This window comes from Topomyia yanbarensis, chromosome 1 (assembly GCF_030247195.1).
Source record: "Topomyia yanbarensis strain Yona2022 chromosome 1, ASM3024719v1, whole genome shotgun sequence".
NCBI classification, from domain to species: Eukaryota; Metazoa; Arthropoda; class Insecta; order Diptera; family Culicidae; genus Topomyia; species Topomyia yanbarensis.
Genome location: NC_080670.1, coordinates 158,954,547 through 158,971,694, shown reverse-complemented (window position 1 = coordinate 158,971,694; position 17,148 = coordinate 158,954,547). Strand labels below are relative to the sequence as shown.

At 42.5% G+C, this 17,148-nt stretch overlaps 1 protein-coding gene across 5 annotated transcripts in view; it reads right to left on the bottom strand.

The window, feature by feature from the left end:
• The window catches only part of LOC131678967 (MAP kinase-activating death domain protein), a 67,022-nt gene that overhangs the window by 17,154 nt on the left and 32,720 nt on the right, over nucleotides 1-17,148 (bottom strand). For 3 of the 5 annotated variants that reach the window (XM_058959439.1, XM_058959460.1, XM_058959450.1), the window contains 10 exons: nucleotides 12,350-12,462; nucleotides 10,981-12,277; nucleotides 10,655-10,726; nucleotides 9,748-10,500; nucleotides 9,487-9,687; nucleotides 9,190-9,429; nucleotides 8,809-8,943; nucleotides 8,089-8,598; nucleotides 7,748-8,020; nucleotides 7,521-7,688 (listed from right to left, as the gene is read on the bottom strand). In XM_058959439.1, the coding sequence (XP_058815422.1) occupies nucleotides 7,521-7,688; nucleotides 7,748-8,020; nucleotides 8,089-8,598; nucleotides 8,809-8,943; nucleotides 9,190-9,429; nucleotides 9,487-9,687; nucleotides 9,748-10,500; nucleotides 10,655-10,726; nucleotides 10,981-12,277; nucleotides 12,350-12,462 (3,762 nt within the window). The remainder of the gene's footprint in view (nucleotides 1-7,520; nucleotides 7,689-7,747; nucleotides 8,021-8,088; nucleotides 8,599-8,808; nucleotides 8,944-9,189; nucleotides 9,430-9,486; nucleotides 9,688-9,747; nucleotides 10,501-10,654; nucleotides 10,727-10,980; nucleotides 12,278-12,349; nucleotides 12,463-17,148) is intronic. The other 2 variants (XM_058959476.1, XM_058959467.1) reach the window with 1 other exon arrangement.

Genomic DNA, 17,148 nt, shown 5'->3' with positions numbered 1-17,148 from the left:
AAACAGATCGAGTAACTTAAATTGTACACGAAAAACTGTTTTTAAACTTTGACACGTGTTTTCTCGAAACAAGATTTTTCGAATCTGAGGGCATTCTCGTTTTTGAACCATTCAACCAATCAACTTCACGTTTTGATCGCCTAAAAGAAGATTACATTCTCCGGCGCTGTAACCTACAAAATCGCAATATTTTGACAATTAACGATTTTATACAGGCGGCCAAAGTGAAAAAATCATGCGAAAAAACGATACTTCATTTTCAAGTGGCCGCCATTTTGTTTCTATAACGAATGTTTTCATGTTTTTAGATTGGAGCGCCTCGATGGAACATAAGCTTCAAGATCGTTTTGGTTTTCTGTTTTCTTGTGGACGACAAACTGCGACCTGTATCTTGCCCGCAGATAAGGTCGGTTTTCAAAAAACTTTTTGCTAGGGCTACCATTTTTGATACTTTACATTTGAAAATTTAGATTTTATAGATATAATCATAATAAACATTTTGCAAAATAACGCACATGTCTATGTCATTTTACTTCTTAAAAAAATCAAACATTAGGTACTTTTTGCACAATTATTTAAGAGGACTCTCTTAACTCTCTCATCGGGACATCGGCAAACAACTCGGAATCGAGCAGTCAACGGTGAGTCGTGTGATTAAACGTTGCTATCAAACTTTGAGCATCGAACGGAAGGAGAAATGCGGCCATTGTGGGTGTTCTATTAGTGATCAGGATTACGAGTGTGTAGTGAAAGCGTTTAAGCGGAATCCCTATGCTGCAGTCAGGAATGTGGCTAAAAAGTTGAATCTGTCTAGGTCTTTCGTTCATAGAGCCAAGGACTGGGAAGAACTGCATACGTGCAAAGTGCAGAAGAACTTCCGGCAGCTTCCGGTGTTACTGTCCTTCACCGCTTAGTTCAAGTTTGATGTTCGGGAGGAAGTAACGAAGTTTGCCAATGGATAAATGATTTCGCAAGCGATCTTCGATCTGATATAATATAAGAAAAATTGACAAATATTACAATTTGCATTTCAGGGAATTACGATGTTTACTGAACAGTATAAAAAATATTAAAATTGCACAATGAATGAACTTTTATGAACAGTCTTACTCGGCAGCAATTTCAGCATCCATGAAATCAATGACTTCTCAATATTTTCCTGATGGGAAGGATTTGGGATGTGGTAAGGTTAGAGATAGGAATAATAACGACGCAGTGAACATAGACAATAAGGAAGTATTCTTCACTCCTAAGGGAATAAAAGATACTTCTCGATGAGCGAATATATCAACACCCCGAGAGGATATTGAGATAACATAACAATAACACCTTCATGATATATTGACATTCAAATACGACTTTAACCGATTTAGGTTAATAGACTTCCGCCGTGACTTTTGGGAAGCCAGTTTATAAACCTTGTTTGCCAGAAATTCCAAAGATTGATCGTCGATACAAAGATCACAAGAATAATACTCAGCAAACTAGGACAGATCCTAGCTAGCCTACAACCTATAAACCCACGTGGTTCCAACTGAAGGATGACCCGACGATCAAGAGCGTAGCCTTCAAGGCACTCATTGAAAAGTCGCTAGGCGAGGAGGCAACCGTAAGGGCCTTGGCCCACGAGACAGTGATTGAGTGGATGAACCTGGACGAGATAACAACAGGAGATCTGAGCTGAGAAGTGCGCTGAAGAAAACAATGTGAACTGGGACGTCCACCAATGGTAATCTGGATGAGGAAGGCGTATGGCGGTACGCAGACGGTGTCGATAGGGCTTTCCACGTAGCTACTAAACTGTTGGAGAAGGCCGAATCAAGTTTGGTGGTCAGTGAATTCATTGAAGGATGTTCCTAGAGTTTCCAAACAAATGGAGAGATGCTTTAGTCACTAGGTGAAAAATTGCAAAGGCCCGGACAGATCTGATATGTGCAGAAAATGTGGGAAGAAGAGACACTTTTCAAGAGACTGCTTGAAGTAACCAATGTGCATGCATGCGATGTGGTTGGACAGACCACATGACGGAAGGCTTCATATGCCCAACGCACAAAAAGGCTATGAAGAGCCAGAAGTGATGGAGGTGGCCCAGTTGAATTTGAATCGTTGCGACACTGCACTGCAACTGTTATGGCAGCCGACAACAGAAACGAAATGCGATGTTGCAATTATTGCGGAACCGTGTCGAATCCCTATCAACAACGGTAACTGGGCGGTAGATAGAACAGGAATGACAACAATTCATGTGCCGGGAAGTACCCCATACTGAAAGTGGCTCAAACGGAGGCTTCGTGATTGCCAAAATTTTTGTAGCTGATATGCATCCCATAGATGGGCGGTAGAGCTGTTCCATTCGAGATGAGCTTACTGAAGAGCTGGTCGGACAAAGACCGGTAGTCACTGGAGGAGATTTCGATGCTTGGGCAGTGGAGTGGGGAAGCAGACATACCAACACAAGAGGGTATAGCCTGTTGGAAGCTCTAGCCAAACCGGATGTTATGCTATGCAATGAGGGCCCCAGTACAACTTTCTGCAGAAATGAACGGGTATTCATCATCGAACATATGAACTGGAGAGTTGGCGAAAACTACGCGCATAGTGACCACCTAACAATCTGGTGCAGTTTTGGTCCAAGATACCAAGCGTCAATAAAAAGGGCGAGAGCTCGCGAACGGAAGTGGAAGTCATATAATAACGACCTCTTTGTGGAAGCACTTCAGGCATCGAGCGGCTCCTCCGATATGGATGTTGAAGAATTAACAGAAACGCTAGCAAGATCATGCGACACCATAATGCCAAGAAAACTAGAGCCAATAAACAGACCGCGCGTACGTAATGGTGGAGCGAGGAGAGCCCTATGCGCAAGCTGCCTTCGAGCCAGAAGATACGCCAAGAGAGCTACCACCAAAGAGGACAGAAAGGAGCGTAATATAGTGTTCCGTGTCGTAAGGGCCGCATTGAAACGTGAGATAAAACGAAGAAAATCGATTTGCTTTAAAGATTTGTCCCAGGGTGCTGACGCCAACCCCTGGGGCAAAGATCAGAGAGCCCATGACGCCTTTGGAAATGTGCCCTGATAAACTGAAAATTATCTTAAAAGGACTCTTTCCCGGGTACGATCCAATGATATGGACCAGTATACCGTATGGCGAGGTAGACCAGGACAATGCTGAAGTGATATTAATCTCCTCTAACAAGGACCTCGTCGCATTGGCAAAGGTTTTATAGGTGAAGAAAGCGCCCGGACCAGATGGAATCCAGACATATGTTCAGAAAAGTGTATCAAAAGCTTCTAGACGAGGGCCACTTTTCTGACAAATGGAAGATACAGAAGTTAGTGCTATCGCTTAAACTAGGTAACCTCCCCAAGGACCCATCGTCGTATATACCTACTGGATACGCTCGGGAAACTCTTAGAGAGGATTGTCCTTAAGATGCTGACGGACATTTACGGAAAGCGGTAGCGGGTTGTCGAAAAAACAGTTAGGATTTCGGAAGGGCAAGTCTACGGTGGACGCCATTCGGACAGTGATCGAGAGAGCCAGTATGGCAAGCAAGCAGAAAAGAAGAGGAAATCGATACTGTGGAGTGATAACGATAGACGTCAAAACGCGTTCAATAGCGCAAGCTTTGTGGAATCACTGCACAAAATGAGAGTCCCTAGCTAGCTATGCAGAATTCTAAGGAATTATTTCCTATGAGACAAACGGGGGGTAAAAATCGATTAGGATTACGGCAAGAGTCCCACAAGGCTCTAACTTGGATCCAACGCTTTGGAACGGGATGTATAACGGCGTACTGACGCAGCCTAGGGGTGTTAGAGATCATCGGGTTCGCGGACGACATCGTAATAATGGTACTGGGAGAGACGCCGAAAGAGGTGGAAATGTTGGCGATGGCGGCGATCGACAGGATTGGAAACTGAAGGAAGCGAAGCACAAAACGGAGGTACTATTGGTGCTGCAGCGAGCAGAAATCACTGCCGGACAGCATACCATAGTCTCGAAGCGGGCACTGAAGCAGCTGGTGGTAATGATAGATGATAGATTGAGCTTCAACACCCATGTGACTATGGCTGCGAGAAAGCGGCCAAAGCTATAAACGCTTTAGTCAGAATCATGCCGAACAACTTCTGGCCAAGCAGTAGCAAGAGATGTCTTCTGGCTAGTGTATAATCATCGATACTGAGGTACGGAGACCCGGTCTGGATTGCACAAGAGACATAGCGGAATCGTTCAGGCTCATGGCCATGCGGCTCGCGAGCGCGTACAGGACTATCTCATCAGAAGCAGCCTGCGTTATCGCTGGAATGATCCCTATCGGCAGCATCTTAAATAACGAATGCTAAAAGCGGAAGCGGACCAGAGCAATGCGGAAAACTATGAGAGGAGACTCGACAGCCAAATGGCAGCATGATTGGGACTCGTCGGAAAAAAGGAATGTGGACTCACATACTCATACTGGTTCTCTCGACCTGGATAAATAGCAGGCTGTATTTGACGCAGTGCCTGTCTGATCATAGTTGTTTTAAACAGGACCTACATCGGTTCGGACACGCTGTGTCACCCTTTTGTCCTGAGTGTCGAGGTGACACTGGAGAATGTGGTCCTCGCGTGTCCTAGATTTTACGCAGTGCAAAGGGAGGTACCTTCGCTTAACGTAGAAAATATTATGGCAGAGATGTTCCGAGACGAGGGCACCTGGAATGCTGTCAGCGGAGTAGTGACACTAATACGGTCGGGACTGCAGAGAAAGTAGCAAATAGAACAGCAAGCTGGCAACACCAACTACCAAGTAATGGGCGATATGGTAGTTCCAGTCGGTTATAAACTCTGCGAGTGTGGCCGTGAAGGGACGCGAGCCAGATTTGTTGGCTCCTACATATCTGTTCACGTACCGATGGGTTCCTGCGCTGCGACGGTCGTATGTGGACTGCCTAGTTCACGACCGTCTCGACGAATTCCGACGTTGGCGATGGTCCTTGGGTCGACCGGTTACGCAGCGAGGGGTGGATGGCGTGCTGACTCAACGTACGTAAAGGAGCCAAAGGGCTCCGCATATGCAAGGGGGCCAATGGGCTCAACGACAGTTGGGAGTTAATGACTGTAACAGTAGTTTTGTCAGAGCTCAAGCGCATAAGAGAAATGAGCACTAAGTTGACACCAGTTTCACCAACAACCAGTTTCACGTCGGTTAAAAAATCCTGTAAGGGTGGTTGAGAAGGGATTCGAGTTAGGTTTTCGGTATCTCTGGATCGGTTCACGTTTCGATGGGTTCCAACGTTTCGAACGGTAGTCGCCGGTGGACCGGTAACACAAGCTGTAAGTGGGTAGTAAAAAAAACCACTCAGCGAACGGATACGGAGATACAGGAGGTTAAGGTATAGGTAGGAGTTCAGGTAGGTAGGCTTGCTGGAGAAAGAGCTGCAGTAACAATCCGACAGTACTACGGGAAAGTCGGTAGTGGTCTCTTTTGAAGAATCTCCTTCGATAAAAAAAACCCACATGGTCTGCGGAGGGCTAATTGAAAGACGAAAATATAATAATTGTTTCTGTCGCATGACCCAGCAAAAGATTAAGAGTTTGGGTAGTTAAATGGAAGGGTAATTCATTTTTATTAAGTTACATAGAACGAAATAAAGAAAAAAATATGTCGATAATATTTGTCGTTGCATCGCACATAACCTCAAACAGCGTATGTTGACTTTTATCGTAGACTACATATTAACAGGACTGACGTCTCTTACCTTACCCCACCCAAATAACAAGTAACAGAGGTTACAGAGCCTCTATTGTGCAAGGGTAGCAAGCTGATTATAAAAGTAGGTATGTGTGATTATATCGTTATAGAAAGTACCAGTTTTACCCGGAAGAGGTGTAGCTGTTACTGTTTCAAAGCTCTGGACAGTTTCTAGTCTTCTTGATAAGTGGTCATCGCTGCTATGCAGTACGGCTCATTTGTATTACAGCTGTTTGCTACTAAGCTGGTATCGCAAGTGTTCCCAGCCGGACCAGCTAGATTTTGATTTTAATATCCATCTGCACTATGTCAGAATTTTGGCTCAGATACCACAATTGATTGAACCGAAATCGACAGCTGATTTTTAACCTGAATTTCAACTGAAATCAGCGTTAATTACAGATAAGTTTGTCTAGTTTTATATTAGAAATAAAAAGATAATAGTAAGAAGACAACGAAGAGAGTAACATGTTTTTAATATTGTGTTCAATGGCATTGTACGGCAACATGTCCAATGTTTTTACGATAAATAATGGCGCTAAATCTCTAGGTAAAGACTTGACATCTTTATCTTTTTCACCATTTATCTTTCAGTGAAATTCCAATCGAGTGCGAGACCTGTCAATGGCCCTCGTTCGAGAAGGATTCGAAGAGATTTTCCTCGTGTTGAATGCTTTTGAAATGCATCGTGCTCGATTCGAATGACACTGACAGATCAATGGTAAATAACAAGCAGGGGTGTCATTACGCAAGGTTTATTGTACGCAAGCTTGTACGAAAAAGTCGATTCGATCCATAATGTCGCCCCAGGTTCACGTCGGTTCACGTATTGAGATGGCAAATCTTTATTCAAAGATTGAGCATCGTTAAGATTCAACTGAGAAAGCTTAGAAAATCGGCCATCTTGGAAAACAAAAAAATGCATTTTTTTCTCGCTCCGTTGGAAAAATCTTCATGAAAATGAATCAGCAATACTCTACCAATACCCCGAGTACAGTGATTCATTTTCATAAAGATTTTTCCAACAATGTGAGAAAAAACTGCCTTTTTCATTTTCGCTTATTTAGGCGTTCTCAGTTGAACCTTAACCTCGATAAATTAGGGCGTATAAGCCAACTGTCAAACTTCAATTTAAGACGAAACTCCCTACAAACCGTTATTGGCCGAACACAGTTAACAGAATTCAACTTTTCTCTTTTGTTTACTATCAATAGCTGTGATTGACGAGTAACATTTTTTCACTTTTTCTATTTACGTGGCTTTAAAAAAATTTCTTTCGTCACACTGACGAGTAACGGTTTGTCCGGAAAGTCCCCTCAAAGTTAATTTTGACAGTTGGCTCATACGCTTTAATCATAAGATTGTCGAAAAATGTTTGTATGGCTCCGGTTTGGCTGGATTCAAAGATTCATAATGGAGTCACCGCTGTTCTCTTTCTATGAGTTTTCTTGTTTTCATAACGCTAATAGTGCGCTGGTACTAGCGTGCTTGTTGCGCTACGATTATCTAAACCTTGAAAAAATAATTTCGAAATTATGCTGTTAGCCTACTGCCTTGTTTAGTCTAGTCACGAAATTTGTTAGACACCGATAAATTCAAAGATAAATCATTGTCAATCTGAGTATCACTAGACACATTTACCACTGAGGAGATACGTAAAGATAAAATAAGAATAGCGATAACGAAGAAGATGTAGAGAAGAATCATAAATAAAATAAGATTATAGCTTTTTAGAGATGTAATAAAAGTGTAGACAGTAAATTTAATCCTGCCCATCTTACCTTGCTGTTAGCAAACAACAATCCTACACCTTCCAAACAGATCTGCATCAGTCCACCCTCTCCTGTGTTCAAATCCTGCACAGGGAACTCACCCCCTAGTTCAGGGCCTTGACCAGTACAACCGCCTCGTTCCATTGCCTCTTTGATAGCGGTATAAAGTTCCTTGCACTACAAAAATCATTTCTTATTATCAAATTTGCCACAACAAATTAAGGCGAATATATTACCTTCCTGGTGTAGTATTTATACAGCTGTGTTTGGCCACCATTTCTACGCCAAAGACACAATACTCGTGTTTTCGGCGAATAGGTCATATTGACTAACCGCTCGAACCACCAACGTTCGACAATGGTTCCGTTGACCGACCGTAAAACCAAACCGTCATCGCGTACTTCCATGAAGCGCAACTGGCCAGTTGCATCCACCCCTTGATGAACAGTGAAACTTTGTCGGTGCAACAGGCGAGATCCAAGTGGTTTCAGATCGATATCATTACCGTGCTGTTTGAAACAAAGAGATTGGCTCTTTAGAAACTATGAACTCTTTCTAAAAATATCGCTGCACTTACCAGATTATTGATCTGTTCCAGCAATAGATTCACCTCCTGTGCGTAGATAAACCCGATGTGACTTTTGCCTAGAAGCCGTCGGATCTTCCGTTTAATCTCCACTTTGTTGCAGTTCAACATGACTAAAATGGCCGTCAAGTTGTACAGCATTGTGGACAGTAGCCGGTCCTCGTCGTGCTCTAACCGTTTACGCTCGGAATCCGAGAGAGATTTATATCGTTCCATCATTTCTCCGGGACCCTGATCCATACCGATCATGTCCCGTTCCTGGCTAACTGCATCCAGGAATGCGTCTTCCCAAAACTGCATTTGATCCCACACGTTAGATCGCTCCCGGCCAAGCAAACCTTCGAACAAGTACACCCGCGGCGCATCGGGAGATGGTGAGTTTGACGTTGGAATCAGATTGCCACCAGTATAGCGGAAACCTGCACTCAACGATGACTTTCCCGAAAACAGCCCTCCGGCCATCTTTTTAGCATCTTTGAAAGTTGAGGAACCCTTCGGATGCTAGATGAAAAAGTGATCGTATTTACCATTTTGTCCACGAAAAACAGATATATGTACACAGACTATGTTACAAAAGCTAGTTCACTAATTTTATATCGCTTAGTAATAATCTAAAAATAAGTATAAATCTTCCATTTTACTCCAGTGCTACGGCGCTCAATGACTAATGAGGGAACCGAGAGAAACGAACGCGGAATAATGCAAACTTACTTTCTCATATTCCGTATCGGACACAGTCGATCGGCAAGAGATCGATGGTATCAACGAACCCCCGGACTGATGCTGTGGCAGCACATCACTGGCTACCGACAGTGCTCCGGATGATCCGTGAACTCCGCCACCAGGCTATACGGGAGCATTCAGTAGTGGTGGTGGTTTTGTAGAGCAAGAAACACAAACATTCAAGAAAACACACATTTACAACTGGAGATCACACACTAGCCGGAAGTAGGAGATAGTTAGCTTGGCGATATTAGTGACGACATTGAACAAACTACTAATAAATAAGGAATGCTCAATTTTGGTTGTAGCAACTCAAACAACAAGTAACGCAGGCAATGAAAGGCACATGGAACTGATAAACTATCTCACCTCTGAATCGAAAGACGTCAGCTTGTTGAGTAGAATATTGCGCTTCAGGGACAGCATATCCTTGAATATCTCTGTAGTCGATTGGTTCTCGTTGTCATTTTCGGATGGTCGACGCGATATCACAGGTTCATTCAGAACGGAGGAGTTTTTGCGGGAGCCTACCGTGGAGCTCCACTCAGCCGGTTCTGCAGGACTTTGTGGCGATCGAAGATTTTCCCGACTTCCCATTGGGCTGACAGACTATTTGAGGGAAAAAAGTTAAAATCAGGCAGGCAATAACATGAATAGGACTCATACCCGACTAGAGAACAAACTTTGGGATATATCGGTCGTATTATCCGTCAAATCTTTACTCCAATAGTGAGTGTGAGCAATTTCCATCATCTGAAATACGGATGCCATTCCGCCAAGACCGAAATTTGAGACGGTATTCTCAAGTCCGTGAGTGATCGCCAGCAAACACTTCAGCGTCCCCTTATAAACGGGTTTCGTAATACACTGCAAACATGTAGCTTTCAAAAGTACAGTATCACGTAGCTTCCCTGTAAACAAACTTACCACGTCGTCTATATGATCATCGGGCCCTATCTTTCGGTCCAGCGTTTTATTCAATTTGCCAAGCACCAACGTACGGTAAGATTCATCTTCCATCAATTTCTTCAAGCGATTCAATTTTAGCCATCCAACGCCCTCGCCTGCGAGTACTTGGTTGACCAAATCTTTCAGGAATGCCTGATTCTCCGAATTACTCGAGGAGCGTTCTGCATTCTGTAATCGTTGTAACTCTTCCTGTGTTTGCTTGGGTCCTGAGTGCCTGATTAGCGGAGTCCGCTCTACCAGCCCCTTTCGTCCGGGAAACGGATCGAAGGACAGTTTGTCTTTGATCTTGTTCTGCGATTGGTTCTGATTCGTTGGTTGATTCCCGGTTGTGGTACGCGCTTGTCCTGACTGTTGACCGGCCTGCTTGTTCTGTTTGGTGCTGAATAAATCTGAGAACATACTCGATGTAGACTGGGCGATTCCGTTAAAGTCACTAGTAATCGACGAAAACAGGGACTGATTTGTGGTTGCAATAGCACTTCCTGATGGTAATACGTTTTGCGGGTGCTGGGAGCTCTGCGGACCGGTCTGATGTAGTAGACCTTTCTTGGTGGCAGCTTCTTTGGCGGTTTTCGTCAAATCATCCAGTGTAGACTTTCCTACGTAGGTCAAATCGTCGAAGGTATTTTTACTTGCATCAGCGGCATGCTTGGATGCTTCCAGAGCCTGCTTTGAAGCTCCCTCTGCTGCCTTTTTTGCTTGTAAAGTAAGCTAAAACATCGAGAAAGAATATATATTAGTTTATCCTTTGCTAGAATGGACCTTGAGTGGACACATTTCATGCATTGAAACATATTCAAATTATGATGTGTCGGTCGGTCTACAAACTAAAAACGGTAAAAAAAACGTCGAACTCCTTACAAACCTGTTCCAGAGGAGCAAGAATTTTCATTTCTTCGCCGGCTTGTTCTTTGAACTCCTTGGCTTGTTCCCTGATCTAAAATTGTTCATGTGTGATGTTACAGTTGTTATCGGAAATGATGTTGTTTATGTTCGTGGCAGGTTCGGGTAATAAAACAATCAATACGAAACGTAAATGACAACATCGACCGGATGGTTTTGGTAAAAATGTAAAAGAAAAAGAAAAAAAAATCAATCTGTATTTTAACAGGTAAGACAGATACATCAAATAGATGAAACAAAGGGAGTTCACTACTACGCTTCTTGTTGGAGTGGGCCACGCTGTCTTACCTTGTCTACGTGGGCCAATAACCCGTCCTGGCTACTTTGCCGTGTAGTTTCACGAACCAACTCCTTCGCTTGCGTGGTCAATACTTCAAACAGAGAGCCTTGTGAGCTTTGCCGCTGGGATCCAGCCGATCCCAGAGAGGGAGGATGACTGCTCGATCCGGTTGAACCGGAACTTGAAGTTCTAGCTAGAATATTGCTTCCACTGTGCTGTTTTGCAAGATTCGGGGATAATGGAGGAGGAATCTTTCCCAGCCTACCTTTCTTCGGATCCGTATCTAACGATCCTCCACTCTCTTTCGATACTATAGTTTTTGGCGTGGTTGTCGAATTTGAATCCGACTCATTTTCGAAGCTCCCTTGAGACTCTTTTACCGGTTTAGCAATCACCTGTGCTTCACTACGTGCCTTTGGATTGAATTCAAACTCCGAATCTCGATTGAAGCTAGGACTGCTGAGATCCGAACGGCTCGAGGAGCTCGATGCCGGAGAATCCGGGCGATCGACATCGTCAGTTTCGGGTTTGATGGGTTTCATACCTTCCGGATAGCGCAAGGAACTCGGCGGTCGATAAACCAGCTTCGGATCGAGATTCGATGACATGGTTTTGGGCGCTATGTGCACGTGATGCTGGTTTCCATAGACATCGTGTAAGCTAGGTGAAAGGTCCGAGGAAACCATCTCCGAAACGAAGTCACTCAATGAAGAATACGAAGAACTGGTGCTTTCTGCTGCCTCAGAATCAGATCCACTTTCGTCGGTCGGTTGACTTTCATGTTGCTGGAGACTCTTGAGGGCACCATTGAGTGATCCGTTATCATCCCATACGGGAAATTTGATAGGTGTCAGAGTGTGTGAGTACCATTTTGGTTTATCGCCGACCTGCCCTGGATCTAGCACTCCTGTTTGAACCCTCAAGAAGGCTACGTTTGTTGGAGTTAACGACCATTCTGCTAACCACTCAACGGCTTGTGTTCGTGCAAATTTATTGAGGAAATTGGAAGCCCTTGGTCGCGAACGTAGAAAGCTGTTGATTTGGAACGCCACCACCGGACGGGGATATAAACGAAGCGTTCGCGTATGTTCCGTAAAGTTGGCTAGCGTGTTTTGTGAGTTGAAGAACCGAACCATAGCGACGCGGGTCGCTACATCTACCGAGTCAACATCGGTGCCATAAAGAAACGGATTCGGTGGAGTTTGTCCAACAGGACTTGGTTGACGGGGTGTCCCCGAGGCTCCGGAGAATGAACTCCGTTGACTATTGCTTGTAGATCCGGGCACTTGTAAAGGCTGGGGAAAACTGTTAATCACAATAAAAAATGGTGTTTGTTTAATGAGCGGCCAATTAAATTAAAATTTAAGTATATCGTACGTTTGATGTGCGGTGTTAGGTCCACTGAAACTTTCACGATTCGATCCTGGTTGCGTGAGTTGACCGGGCTGTGCTGAAGCAACTTGGTGACTTGTTGTCATGGAACTCAACGCCTGGAAGCATCGACTTTTTTAGATACTTAAAATTTTGGTAGATGTATGAAACAATTGTAAGCTAGTAAGTGGTACTAAAATACTCTATGCAATACATTTCTATTGAATCAGTAATTAAATATAGTAATGCTGTTAGCCGAAATGAATAAATTGTGCAACTAAATACACTACCTCAAACCTACTGTAATGAAAGAAAACACTGCAAAATGGCGAACAAGATTTTCTCCAAACAATAGCGTTAATTGTAAGGAACTTGAAGTAAAATTCGGCTAACATATGTATTTGTATTAATTTTATGCTGCTCCCTTATATGTAATCATCAGGAAGGTGAGCAACTGCAATAATTTAAATTTTTTTTGAACATGTACTGTGTGACTGTGCAATGTACAGTGTGACTGAATTAGAAAACAATTGCAATGCAATGTTGCAATGAAACGAAGCAAATCCATGTAGAAGAGAAAAAGATACTAAAAGCACTCGATTTTTCATCATGGATTTAATTTCTTGAAAAAGTTCAATTAGGATCGAAACGATGAAGAAAGACAGCAAATGAGAAGTTGACGCTTAGCGTAGACTTTTTATCTACTTAATGCCTATTTACACCTTTGGTGAAAATGAATGTGAACTTGAAGCGCACCAAATTGGTTTTTTGATGTTTCACTTATTGGCGCATAGAAATTGATGAAAATGGAACTAAATAATAATACATTAATATACTTGGCGAATCCATGCACAATTAATTGAATCGATGCAATAATATTCATATTCCCCGATCATTTTAAATATTCCAATGAAATAGGTTTGCAGTGAATATTTTCCTTGTTCATCGAAACTGTCAACGCAATAATGGACGGAATCGATGCGGAGTGGTGAATACAAATGTTTTCGCTGTTCACGGTGAACGTTCGCCAGATTGCATTCCGACAAATTGTAAACTGTCAGTTGAGCGTGATATCGTTGATCGCGACTGCAATTGTTCACGACATCGTCCACCGAGAACAAAGAAAGATATTTATTCAACACATGTTCACGCTCATTTCCACGGTGAGTCTAAATATGTACACACTAGAAAAACTCTAGAAAGAGAACTGCGGAGACTCCATTTTGAATCGATTGGATTCGCGTTTAGCTGTCAAAAAACGAATCCAATCGAACACTATAGGCAATTATATAACATTGGACGTGTTGCCATACAATGCCGGGACATACGTTGCTAAAAATGCTGTTTTTCTCACCGCAGTTCTCTTACTATGAGTTTTTCTAGTACACACTAAATTTTGATTGCCGAGTATCAGCAAAATTTTGCTGAATTTTGCCCTGCTGAAACATCAGCAATACTTCCAGCAAAAACCCGGTCAAAAAGGGCAAGTTGCTGGCTAACGGGGGGCAATTTGCCAATTTGGATGCGCTAATTGCCCTTCAATTTGCCAGCAAATTGCTGGCAATTAGGGGGCTATTTCAAATGCAACATTTGGGTGATTCGCCGCCGTCATTTTTTTTTGCCGCCCTACCGACCTTTAAATCGCCCCAAATCGCCCAAGGAACGCGCCATCTTTTTGCCCTTTGTTGCCTAATATGAAAATTACAAATAATTCCAATAATTTATTTTCGGATTCATTATCTACTCACAGAAACGCTACCAAACTATACGAAGAATCAATGGTGAAAATGATATTGCACACCAAAACTTACCACAATCGGACGTTCATTAAGATTTTGGGTCAGAGATCTTGTTCTATGATACTTACACACGATTCCACAATTTCCCACATTCGTTGGCTTAATGAAGTGCACGAAACAAACAAAATTCAATCGAGAACATACCAATTGTTAAAAAAAACAATTCTAAGTTTAAGCCAAACATGAACCGCCATGATGAAAAAACGCGAAAAACAGCCAAGTTCATTTCCGCCGCCAGAAAATTTGTCAAAGTATTGAAATTGCCTTCAAATCTCATTCGCAAATTGCATTTGTTCCTAAGAATTTTTTTCTCTGTGAGTAAGGGTGATTAAATGGTGCGTTCCCTGGGGGGATTTGGGGGCGATTTAAGGGCGGGTAGAGCGGCAAAAAATGACGGCGGCAAATCGCCCAAATGTTGCATTTGAAATAGCCCCCTAATTGCCAACGATTTACTGGCAAATTGAAGGGCAATTAGCGCATCCGAGTTGGCACAAACCCTCCGTCAACCAGCAACTTGCCCTTTTTGACTGGGAAATATTTCGCTGAAATTACAGCAATTCAAAACTGTCTAAATTCGCTGAAATGTCAGTTTGATTTGCTGGAACTCAGCAAAATTGCCATTCTTTCACTGATTGTTTTAGCAATCAAATTCTATAGATTTGCTGATTTTCGTCAAAATAATGGGCTTTACTAAAAATTAGCGAAAGCAAAATTTCAAAGCTGATCTCTTAGCAAATCCAGTTTTGCTGAGAAGTTTCAGCAAAATAAATTGGTGTGTAGTGCTTGATAAGTTTCCTTTTACATTTTCTGCAAAAATAGTAAATAATAACAAATCAATGAGATTGAGAATCAGAGGAATGCTTCTTTATAGTATATATTTATTGGATCTTCAATGTACATCATTATAAGAACCAAGAATATAGCGTTTAAGAAATGTTAAAATGATTGGTATCCGCGAAGCCAAGAAGCATGAGATCTCTTAACTATGTCGAACAATCCGTCTAACGCCACAAACGAGACGGATACCTCTCCGGCTATTATAACGCTTGTTTTTGACTTGTCCAGCGTCATACGAATCTGCTTTATCGGAAAGCACTATACTAGAATTATCTACCACAGTTCGTTTCGATTCACTTATGGACGACGCACAGTGGGGCAGAATGCTACTTTCGACACTCACAACCTCTAGCGCCCCAGGTATGAATCCTGGGGGCTTAGTGTCTTCAGCAAAGTATCTTGGATGGAAATGAGCATTATTTTGACAACTTTGTTAGAAACTGATCTAGATCAGTTCTATCTTTTGGCAGAAACGTTCCATAAAGAAATCATGGAGAGAACGATATTTACGTATATCAAAGCAGATCGAGAAAAAGTAGAATCTTGAAGGTGATGGTAAAAGAAAAAAGTTTTCTCGCTTTCGTAAGAAAGCGTTCAAAAAATCAGCGGAAGTTCAAATCGCTCTTACGTAATATCACTTGCAAAGAATAAGCACTGCCTTATGACTTAACTACAAGTTGGAAAACTTCAGAAAGGACTAGACACGCCAGGTATCTGAATAAAATTACTTTGTAAATTTATTCTCATTCGAAAATATTATATTTGAATTCAAAAACAAGAAAATATTTACACATTTCTTTAGATTACTCAAAAATTCTCAAGCGAACTAGCAACTACAGTCGTAATTCGCTAGTTGGACCGACTGACAAATGTCAAAAACTCTCCAAAGAAGACATTAGTAGTGTAAAAGATTGTTAGATAGATTGTCAAAGTCAATTTGAAATGAGATTTTGACGTTCAGATGCTTTTTACTTGAGCAATAGTCCAACTAGCGGAGGTCCAACTAAAATCACGACTGTATTTCACGTGAATTATATATTATTTTTCATTGTTTTATATGTCTGTCGAAACAACCCCCCCCCCCCTTTCCCCACTTTATTCCCTTTGTAGTTATAAAGTCCAAGGTCTCTACGAGCTTCAGCTGCCGTCATTTGCCGCTTAAGATAACATTTATCGTATTTATTAAATGAAAATACGTTGAAAATCACCATCGCATACAGGTTCGCATGCGTAAGTCACCATTGTATCCAAGTTTGCACACAACTCCAAAAAGGGATTGCTGGTAGATCGAAGCGCCAGTTGTAATTTGCCACTTGTCGTTGTCATTTCAAAGCGACAGTTTTATTTCTTACACAAGTTGAAAACTTTACTTGTATATCAGTTCTCAGTGATAGAACTGTCAAAAGATAGAACATAACTGCCTCTTTTTCACCGATGGCCCTTTAGGTGATGGAATCGCTTGGTCGATCTCTTCAAAGCTGTTGATAAAAAAACTTAATGAATTTTTCTGCCGTAACTTCTTCAGAATACTCATCATTCGAAACATCAAAAATAACCCTTGGATTTTTTTCCAACTTCAGGTTTGATAAGAATATTAAAACATTTCCAGAACCTCTAGGAGTGGTCAGCAAATGCATTTAGTTCCTGGCATTCTTGAGGATGACTTAGATCTTCAAACACCATACCTCCTTCAGCGACCACTTCGCGTAGTGCGCCGAGGCCGGGTCCAGCCAGAACACGACATCGGGTCGTCTTTCGGGTGGTGTTTCTAATGAAGCTCGCAACTTCTGGTAAGCATATCGCGCTATTCCTGTTGACCGCAAGTTGCGAAGAAAAGAAGAGCGGCTTTGACATCCCCTTCTCACTGGTTGTCAGCTTCATGAGAACCTTCTTTGGGAACTTCATATGGGAGATGTACTTTGCGTCACTGCTCCTGGGGGGGGGGGGGGGTTTGAAATAGGTAGTCCCCTACCAGTTATTGACGTCGAGTGTCGGGTACGTCTCTTCGTGATCACAATCACGTTGCGCTTCACAGGGAAGATATCCTTGACTAGCACCCTAAAGCCGGTACTTTTGGGTTCTCGCTTGTACGTCCGACACGACCGGTATCGGCTTCCGCTTCCTCGTGACGGTGCCCATGTTAAGCAAATATTTTTTGTCTGTCTGGCC